Here is a 10992-nt window from a genome sequence, read left to right on the forward strand (position 1 = left end):
GTCCAAAATCAATCCACTATCGAATACGGTATAGAAAATCGTGTTTTTAAGTGAATAACGTAAAGCGAAAAAAATGGTCAAAAATCCAGTATTCTGCCCATACATTCCCTTATAAATGCTTTTTGCAGGACAGGGAAGGACTTGTACTACAAAATCTTGAATTTCTCTGCTTCTACATCATCTAGAGGCATAAATTAAAAAGTTTATTCAACTTTCATCATCTAGCATCTATTCCAGATAGATAGATTGCTGATAACCAGAGAAACTAAAGAGGATAAAGCCGTTGTTCGGGGTACTTGATAGCCTCTTGTCTGCCATCTTTCTTGTTCGATTGAGTACAGAGGGCCTAGCAAGGGGGTCAATGAAAAATGAAGCTCTGACTTTCACAAGGGGGTCATTGAAAATTCCAATTACCACCTTTTGAACTGCAATTCACACCACAAAAAAAAGATCCACTATTGAATACGATGAAGAAAATACGTTTTTTTAAAGTGAAGAACGTAAAGCGAAAAAATTGACCGAAAATTAATTTTCTGCTTATACATTCCATTATTTTATTATTATTATTATTATTATTATTATTATTATTATTATTATTTTATTTTATTATATTATTATTATTTTTATTTTTTATTTTTTTATTTTACTATTAAAATAGTTTTCGTATGACAGGTAAGGACATGTACAACAAAACCTTGAATTTCCCTGGCTGTACATCAACTACAGGCTTATATTAAAAAGTTTATTCATTTTTCATCATCTAGCATCTTATCCAGATAGATTGATTGACTATACTGATAACTAGCGGTAAACGTCGTTACAGTGTTCCTTTAAATGAATTGACCTGCGCACAAGTGGAAAGTATGTGTACTGTTGTCATGGTATCGGGTAGCGGCCATGTTGGCTTTTCAAACTGGTCAGATCAAAACAAGCGAGCTTAAATTAATTCATAGTTGAACTCAATAATCCTGTAATTTCTTAAAATGCACATCAAATATCCGAAAAAGAAGGACTTCTTCACATGGGAAGAACTGGGGTAAGGTTTGCTGTCGATTTGTAGAAACTGGAAGCCGATTTTACAGTAGATTCGAAGCACTTGCGATAAGATTAATTATCTTTACGTCGTTCGCATTTAATCATTTTAAAAACATCTCTACTGATGTTTTGGTCGTTTTATTTTACAACTAAATAACTAAGTTGATGCATTCTAAATTATTATTATTTCTTTTCAGATGTCTAGCCAAGGCTCTCGGGGTGAGTATCAAAGAATAGTATTCGCGCGCTTCGCTTCGTGAATCTAATGAAATTTTACACAAATAATTAATCCAAAAGACTAAACAATAAATCATACAAGTCTAAAACATCCTACATAAGCTTCTGACGAAACTCTTATCATTAGTATCTATTAGTGTCTTTTTGTTGCTCTTTCATTTTATATTTGAATTATCTTCACGTGAGATTGTTTTGATCGGCAAAAATTCCAAACATTTTTACAGAAAACCACTAAAGTGCATGCTGAAATGAATCTTTGATTTTAAGTGTTACATTCGATTATTTACCGGACGGATCTTTGATTTGTTGACTCAGGAGCTCACTCCCCACGAAAACATTAATTTTATATTGTCAGAGATGTCGGTCATGTTCCTATATTTTTGACAACATCCTGGGCAGAACGGTTTTTTTTTTACAAGAATGTAGAAACCATTGCAGTGTTAAAATAAAGAAACCTTTAAAGTGTAAATAGCACCACACCAAGGAAAGCAATATATAATAAAAATGAATTATTACCAGCTAAAAAAATGCTATGACAGCCGGGGTGTTCCAAACCTTTTCTTGGGATTGAGAGGCTGCAGTCCAACTTGACTAAAAATTAGTCAAAAATAAATTGACTTGCACAAAACTGACATGATTTTTAAAATTTGCAAGCGTTTTCATGAATTGCTGGGATCTTCCCTGGAGAAACTTTGTCCAGCATATCTAAAAGACAGAGACTGAGAATAGACCTCTTTATGTTAGAATAAGAATCTCTGTTTAGTTGTATCCACATTCATGTGTTTTCTTTGGATTGATACTCTTAGGAATAACACATGGTCTGTAATGGGAAACCATTACACCCAAGTTAATAGAGTACCGAAGTAAGAAGTCATCAAATTACAAATTTCACAATTCAGTTTTGAAATGTTCATATTTGAAGAGAACACCCCATTGCCTATGTTTCTGCCAACTTACTTTAAGGTTGTTCTGAGCTTTAAAAATGGAGATATTTATGCTCCAAAAAGCCCATACATTTTCTGTTATTTTGGACTGGATCCAATCACGTTAGATCCAGCCTCAAATAAGAGAAAATGTATGGGGATATTTTTAGTATTAAATTACCTATATCTCTGTCATTTTTCAATCTATTGCTCTGAAATTTTGCTCCATATCATATTTTTGCATACAGTTTCTGAGAATTCGCTAAAATCCTAAATGCCTTTGAAAACAATTTCGTGATGTCATCACTTTGTTACTCTATGGGGTCTAATCTAATAACCAGAATGTATATATAAGAAACCTAAAATATCATTCCTACCTTGATTAATTTTGAACGACGCCTGTCCATTTTGCCATGCTTAGAACCAGAAGTCTCTCTTCTACAAGAACATCCCACCTGAATATCACAAAGAAAGGATTTCAGGACTCAATATGAAGGTATAGTTGAAGCATAGCTTTGAATTATGCCAGAATTATACCCTGACTTAAATCAAACCAGAGGTAGATTTAGGGTTCAATCTGTGAGTTAGCCATGCCCTGACTTAGATCAGCCCAGAGGTAGATTTAGGGTTCAATCTGTGAGTTAGCCATGCCCTGACTTAGATCAGCCCAGAAGTAGATTGAGGGTTTAATCTGTGAGTTAGCCATGCCCTGACTTAGATCAGCCCAGAGGTTGTTTCAGGGTTTGATCTGTGAGTTAGCCATGCCCTGACGTAGATCAGCCCAGAGGTTGTTTCAGGGTTCAATCTGTGAGTTAGTCGTGCCCTGACTTAGATCAGCCCAAAGGTTGTTTCAGGGTTCGATCTGTGACTTAGCCATGCCCTGACTTAGATCAGCCAAGATGTTGTTTCAGGTTGTATTCTTTATCACCAGACACTGGTAGAGATACTACAAATGAAGGTATTACATGGAGACCTGCACCGGACATACAACATGCATGATGCACTTTATAATTGTAGAGTTATAGAAAAAGCTGCTGAAATGCTGTCAAAGAGATATCTCAGGTAGATTGGATTATAAGAATAAAACTAATCACTGTCATCATATTCATTATCATCATCATGTATCATCACCATCACCATCACCACTACTATCATTATTATCATCATCATCTTCATCATGTATCACCACCATCATTATCATCCTCCTCATCATCATGTATCATCACCATCATTATCATCATCATCATGTATCATCACCATCATTATCATCATGTATCATCACCATCATCATCATCATGTATCATCACCATCATTATCATCATCATGTATCATCAATATCATTATCATCATCATGTATCATCATGTATCATCACCATAATTATCATCACCAATATCATCATCATCATGTATCATCACCATCATTATCATCATCACCATGTATCATCACCATTGTTATCATCATCATCATCATCATGTATCATCACCATCATTATCATCACCAATATCATCAGTAACGCCACCCATCTCAGATATTATCATCATCAATTAGTTATCAATTAGTTATTAATTAGTAATGATTTCATTTCAGTTTTCAAGAGTTGCGTGAAGTGAGAGTTGCATTTCAGCTATATGAGCATGAGGATATGATGGGTTTGGTTATAGACGAACATGTTCTTCTAAGAACGCTAAAGGTATGAAAAATATATAAACTACTAACTGACAACATATTGGGTGTGTAGAACTACTCATCATCATCATCATTATTATCATCAACATCATCATTGTTATCATCACCATATAATGTATGATACAATCACATCATGATCATCACCATCATGATCATTATCATCATGACCATCATCATCATCACTAACAACATCATCATCATCACCATTACTATCATCATAATCATCATGACCCTCATTACTATCATCATCCTCATCCCATTATCATCACCATAAACATTATTGAATTCACCATCCTTATCACCATCATCATCAACATTTTCACTATCATCATCACTATCATCATGATCACCACAACCACCATCAATTCTTACCATCCTCATCATCCTCATAATTTGTCATCATCATCATCAATGCCAGTATGATGTTTTAATATGAGCTTTCTTTACTTTAACTTCACAGGTGTGTGGGAGGACTGTCTCACCAGTAAAACTGATGCAACATGTAAGTTTTGTAATATATACAGTATGAATGGCCGTGCTGTATCAGATATACGAACTCAAGGCGTATAGCCATGAGTTCGTATATCGGATACAACGCAGACACAAATATTGTAGATTGCTTGTCAAACGTCTAGGTTATTTCCTTTGTGTCCCACTAAAATTTTCAAAATTAAAGTGAATCTGGCCAAGAAAATCCAACTTAAAGTTTATGCAAATGAACACAATTGTGTATCAGATTTACAACACTCTTCACGATTGTGATTTCTATTGTGTTTTCCTCATGAATTATTAATGAGTTTGACAAAACAATATAGAGTTCATCACACTAAGTAACTGCGGCAAAGTATCACAGTGATCCCACCATGACCCATGGGCACATGTGAAGGCTCTACAGCAAAAGAGGGGTACATTCCGTGACAGCAAACTGATCACTCGACTAGCAGGCCTCGATTTTAACTTTGTATAAACTAAATTTAGCCACATAATAGACCAGTTTCGAATTTCAAATTACCGCTGTGTTCCTTGATTACAGACTCATTTGCACAGGGTTAGCCTCATATCAGTGTTTAAATATTCGCAAATACCAACGGTAAAGTAAAGAATGCACAACTTCAACAATACAAACACTTTGAAACTTGACGGACCTTGACTGGAACACGTGAATATTCTGCACGAACTCGAGGCTAACCCTGAGCAAATGAGTCTGTAATCAAGAAAAACAGCGGTAATTCGGAATTCGAAACAGGTTTATTGAATTCTTCTCAGATAAAGCACATGAAGACACATGTTCAAGACAGATTACTTCTTTATGAGTTTCTTGACTTGCTGTTATTGTAAGTATTGTTTCAGCCATTATGAGAAATGTCTAGTTCCAAAAATTATCCATACCCCCTCACGGAGGAATTTTTTTAAGACACCCCCCCCCCCTACCCCCCCGGAAATTCCAATTTTCTTCCATACAAACTCTGTAATTTTCGTTCTTTCTCTGACCCCTACTCTTCGGAAATACCAAAATCCTCTGTGGGGTGGGCATGGATGATTTCTGGAACTACACAATGCAGGGACACTTTTCTGACCTTGTGAAATTCAATAGAAATTTTTGATTTTATTAAATTATTTATTATTTATATATCATTTTATTATTTATTAAATTCAATAGACTTTTTGATTTTATCAAATTATTTATTATCTATATATCTATTATTTATTAAATTCAATAGACTTTTTGACTTTATTAAATTATTTATTAGTTTTTTATTTATTATTAATTAAATTCAATAGACTTTTTGATTTTATTAAATTATTTATTATTATTATCTATATATTTATTATTTATTAAATTCATTAGACTCTTTGGTTTTAGCTTGGGCATAATGTTTCCCATTTTAGAATATATGTCAACCTTTTGAGAATAAGATTCTTTTTCCAGTCCAGTATCCTAAAAAATTGTGCGTTCCGATTGGCTGTTTGAGCGGGCAGTATTTTGTCAGTATCTGCCCACGCACGCAGTCCGGTATCCTTAGCATGACAGCCTCGGTCTGTACATTCATGACCTCGGGCACAGTTTTTCCCTATCCGGACCTCCTGGCCGGTAAATAACATATGTGTTTTATGATTTATACTTACAGGTGTGAAAGAGATACAGATATTGAAGTTCAGGCTACTCCACAAGTATCTGGAAAAGACAATCGAAGTAGCCTTTATAAGGTATGTATCAAATGCATTTTTAATCTTTTAATGCTTTGACTTTAAAAAATTTCAATCCCCTACGATGGGGAGGAATGGATACATTTCATTATTATATGATAATTTAAGGTAATTTTACGCACTATGATTGGTCAATTTGTGGTCCATAACACAAGATACACCTCACAGCAGACCCTCCCCACCCCTTGGAAATTCAATCCCCTCCAATGGGATAAGTATGGATATTTTCTGTAACTACACAACATACCCTCCTCATACCTTCCCCACCCCTCTGAAATTCCAATCCCCCTTTGTTGGGGGGGGGGGGGGGTATGAATATTTTCTGAAACTAAACAATAGACCCTCCTCATACCCTCCCCACCCCTCATAAACTCCAATCTAATTCCATGGTGGAGGAATGGATATTTTCTGGAATTCAAAATTTACAACATTCACCTTTCGATAGTCTCAATATTTTCCAAGCCCTTGATTGTATTTGAGCTATGTTGTTTTTGTTCTAAGCATTTTGACTCTTTTTGTTTCCAGATCTGTGATTTCAACTCTATTTTAGTCCCTGAGGACGAAAAGAAGAAAACTCAATTGAACAATGCTTATGAGGTTTGTCATTTAACCTCTTCGTACTTGGGCATAACGTATTCCCATTTCAACCTGAATTTTTCTGAAAATAAGGTTTATGACAGTGTTTTAATAATTGCAGCTGAACGTAGTATAAATCTTAATCCTTCACATCTCTAGCTATTTCTTTTTTTTATATATATTTTTTCAGCAAGCCCTTCTCAAGCCTCATCTCAAAAGCAAAACACAACAGCAACAATCATGGCGTTCACACCAACCTTTTCTTGTGGACGATAAACCAAGAATAGAACTAGTGAGCTAAATTAATCAATGTATTTTTTTAAAACAAGTCAAGTTTGGTCAGAAGTCTAAACGTAAATTTAGTATAAAAGCGTTGAAAATTCATGAAAATATTTAAAACTCATGTTTCAGGTAAGCAGACATCAGCAACGTTCTGTGGAACTCACAGACCACTTAGATCACTCACATAAAAAGGTACGAAATCTTCATTGCTTTTTCTTTCTTATACGCATTAATAGTACCTGACTGTCAACGTATATCGCTGCCTTTTCGTGCCCATAAAATATGGTTTAGTTACAAAACTGTTGACCAAAAAGCCGCCATCTTGTTTTAGGCAAGGAAGTGTCCCATGAAGCACTGCAATACGAAATGGCGGGAAAAGAAAGCCGAATGTCACAAAACACGTGGCAATTTTAAGGGAACTCCCCAAATAATATATAGTCTTTTTTGTCTCTATTTTCTTTCCTTCTTTTCTCTATATTTCGCACAGTTTTACTTCTCCAAAATATTATACTAGGAATTGCAGTCAGTTGTTGAAAATTTCAACATTGCACTTTGCAGGAATGGCTGCTTGGATCGGGTCAAAAAATATTTAAAAAGTTAGTTTTCTTTGCTCCAATCATATTTATAATTTAACAATTAATATAGATTGCGTGATTTTCTATTTAACAGGTTCTTAATGCTCGTTGTGGTCGAACAGGAAGGACCGGACGATCATTCATTGATCTGAATGACGTGAAGAGAAAAGAATCTCCGAAATTTCGACGAGAGGTGAGATGAATAACGAAATCACTGTGGGAAAAGTATGTCACAGAAGTGCTGTGCCGTGACCGTTAAGATGCCATGTCCAGGTATTCTAATTTCTGATAATATATAAATAAAAAATAATTGATATTTCTTAACCGACAGTTTGAAAGTCCTTTACTTGTTTGGCCGACGACAAAAGAAGAGCAAAGTAAGGAAGGTTTTGGTTCTTTACTTTTGGTTATTTGTTTTAGTTTGATTTATTCTTTAAGGCGGGGTAACTCTCTCTCTCTCTCTCTCTCTCTCTCTCTCTCTCTCTCTCTCTCTCTCTCTCTCTCTCTCTCAGGGGCGGTGGAAGCGGGGGGGCCGGGGGGGCACTGGCCCCCCCACTAGATTTTTTGGGGGGGCCTGGCTCCCCCAGAATATAATGCCTCACACACACACACAAAAAAAAAAACGCATGAAATTTGGTTATGATTACCATTATTTATTATTTTGATATTACATAATTTTCTGTATCTAAAAAATATACGATATATCTAGCGACGACTTGCATCATTTTTGTGTCTCTCAGCACAATTGCAAGTGGTTTAATGCGCGCAAAATGTTACTGATTGAAATATCACACGTACACGTTTGTAATCAAGCTAAACAGGGAGGGGGGGGGGGGTCATTTCAAGGTACCGTGAAATATTGGAGTGCCCCCCCCCCCCCCAAATTTTTCAGCTTCCGCCGCCCCTGTCTCTCTCTTTGCTAAGCTCTTTCTAGATCTTTCTCATACCAGCGTAGGGAAGATTTCAAAATCTTGAGCCGGGCCTTGTGTGCGCACGCGCGACTTTGGCGCCAAAAGTTCCCGCCAAATCAACAACAATACCAACCATCAAAACTAAAAGGCCATCTTCATCTCCATCCGGCTTCCTCTTCATTTTTTGGTTTAGAAAACAATCAATCCCGCTCTTTTGCTAACGACGTCAATTCACATTTCTGACAGGAGAAGCTGAAACCTCTCGTGTCATTTTTGCTACGTCGCCACCGAGAGAGTTCCGAATAACGCCCGAGAGATCAAGCACGTCGGATTCACAGTCCTATCTTAGGTCGTATTCTGGTACTACACCACAGAAATTATCGAGGTTGTCTCGAAACGACGAGAAAGATATATTGGTAACTCCCAGAGTAAGTGTTATGTGAAGGTCATGAAGGAGTGAAATAGGAACTTGGATTACTCCAAGGTTCATCACTAGGACCGGGACACCGAATGGAAAATAGAATAACCAACGGGATTTCCTCAAGGTTTATCACTAGGACCGGGATTCAGGTCACTGGGAGTGGGAATTATAATGACCAACATGGATTTTCTCCAAGTTTCATCACTGCATGCATGGGGCTGAGATTTAGGTCACTGGTTTTTGGGAATAAAAGCCGTCAGCAGTATGGGTCATGGTTTTCTAATCAGGTTCATCACTAGGACTTTGATTCATATGAGAAGTGCAAAGGAACTTAAATATTTTGATATATATTAAAAACATTTGTTTCTTTTAGGATGTCCACAACTCGAACGTACAAATTGAAAACCTTAATTGGGAAATGGAGACACAAGTAAGTAAATTTTTGTTAATTTGTCAACTTAGGGGTCGGGAAAACGAATTAAAAAAGTGGAAAATCTTCTTGGATCAGTACATGGAATAGACCCCGTTTACATGACGGTAGAGTGACCCTATTGCCAGGGACTAGCTCTATTTTTGGTGTGACGTCTTGTGGAAGCATCAGGATGACTTAACTACCTGCCCTTTATAGTTAGTCATTTTGAAAGTTGATTTTATGTTTACTTTTGTTGATTGCAGTCAGTGAGACATAAGAGAAAGATCGACAAATACTTACAGGAATTGTATCCACAGCAGTATAGAAACATGCGACCACAGACTGAACCAGCTGACAAACGTGAATCAGTTGGCCAGTCTCTATCGTTACGTCATGATATGAAGGTGAGACCTCAGTTTTATGTACATGCAGACTCTTACTCTTATGCGATATCTTCTTCAACGAGAAAGGCACACTCCATGAATGATCAACAATTTTTTTTCTCTTATAGAAATTGCCAGGGGCAAAGCAGCCGCTCTCAGTAGAAGCCATCAAAGTTTCTCCACGAAAACAAAAATCCAAAAAAGAAAATATCTATTCTACGTTAAAATCAAGACTCCAAAGCACAAACTCTCTTTTAGACTTCGGCGAAGTTGAGGTCCCTTCTACTCCATTTTCAACGTTCTTAATGAAAGAACTCGAGAGAAAAAGAGGAAAAGATACAATGCCATTACCTTATAATGGGCCAAGAACATTGAAATTAGAAAACCTCGGGAGTTTACCCAGGGAAAGCGAGCTGAACGCTGAACGTAATGATAAAGAAGTCCTAGATTTATTGGATAAGTTTCAAGAGGCCGACTTTGTTGCAACTGGGAAAAAAGGATTTGGTGCGGCTCATGGTGATGAACGACAGAAATGGAAGCATACGACGTTCGTGTAGAGACAGTTTTTCGCGGTTCTAATTTATTTGGAGATGAGGTGAAGAACTATTGTCGGCATCTTGGGACCCAATATCGAGCGAAATCCTAGCTCGAGATGTTTTTCAGTCAGATGGCTCAAAAATTCAAATTCAAATTACAGAAATGAATGCACTATCTGTTTAACTTTGCATGTATGCCTGTGCAATATATTCGTGTATGGAAATCATATTACTATATATTTTGTTAAGCACTAAAGTGTGCTCCAAGAACTCCTGCGAGACCACTGAACTTATGCAAACAAAAACCACACAGAATTCATGCATTGGTTTCGACGATGAACGCCATCTGTTTTTGATTTGAAAATGTTGCACGTTTAACAATCGAGAAAATTATTTCCGTTTTCATTCAGAACAAACGCGATTGTTATTCGTACGGGAGTCGTTATTCGTACAGGAGTCTGTTCAACGAATATTTACCAACATTTTTCATTCCCGTACGAATTATTCGCGATTGTTATTCGTACGGGAGTCGTTATTCGTACGGGAGTAATTTTTGCCTAATTACTTCAGCTCTAACGAAAAATCCGAAAACCAGCTTGGATTTACTGGTAGCATGGCGCATGCGCAGTGCTTATATGTTGTTTGATGTAATATCACGGCTGTAATCCAATTTTTTATGGGGAGGGGATACGGGTAGAAGTGAATGAATGAATGCTAATGAATATGATATTAATTCAAATAAATAAAACGATTTAAAAAAGTGATGCTGTTTTTCATTATTGTATTGATTCAAACTTTGCTTGAAA

General features: G+C 36.4%; 1 protein-coding gene and 1 long non-coding RNA gene across 3 annotated transcripts in view; one reads left to right on the plus strand and one right to left on the minus strand.

Annotated features, from left to right (window-relative positions):
- The window catches only part of LOC148912754 (uncharacterized), a 141431-nt gene that overhangs the window by 105657 nt on the left and 24782 nt on the right, over window positions 1-10992 (minus strand). The gene's annotated exons all lie outside the window — the stretch shown is intronic.
- On the plus strand, window positions 753-10948 carry LOC116297988 (uncharacterized). Its single transcript, XM_089026483.1, has 17 exons — window positions 753-1036; window positions 1233-1254; window positions 2617-2691; window positions 3127-3257; window positions 3784-3886; window positions 4343-4384; window positions 5149-5216; window positions 6012-6090; window positions 6616-6687; window positions 6857-6958; window positions 7078-7140; window positions 7618-7716; window positions 7855-7900; window positions 8681-8862; window positions 9229-9285; window positions 9531-9671; window positions 9779-10948. Exons 1-17 carry the CDS (start codon window positions 984-986, stop codon window positions 10205-10207), a joined length of 1764 nt encoding a protein of 587 aa, XP_088882609.1. The 5' UTR covers window positions 753-983; the 3' UTR covers window positions 10208-10948.

Source organism: Actinia tenebrosa, unplaced genomic scaffold (genome assembly GCF_029948245.1).
Source record: "Actinia tenebrosa isolate PJP-AT-01 unplaced genomic scaffold, QUT_ActTen_1.0 PGA_scaffold10__47_contigs__length_13832649, whole genome shotgun sequence".
NCBI lineage: Eukaryota > Metazoa > Cnidaria > Anthozoa > Actiniaria > Actiniidae > Actinia > Actinia tenebrosa.

Coding starts and splice junctions, on each gene's coding strand:
- LOC116297988 (XM_089026483.1), top strand. CDS start 984: ATGCACATCAAATATCCGAAAAAGAAGGACTTCTTCACATGGGAAGAA. Junction 4,385..5,148: donor CAGTAAAACTGATGCAACAT/GTAAGTTTTGTA, acceptor AATTCTTCTCAG/ATAAAGCACATGAAGACACA. Junction 6,688..6,856: donor AATTGAACAATGCTTATGAG/GTTTGTCATTTA, acceptor ATATTTTTTCAG/CAAGCCCTTCTCAAGCCTCA.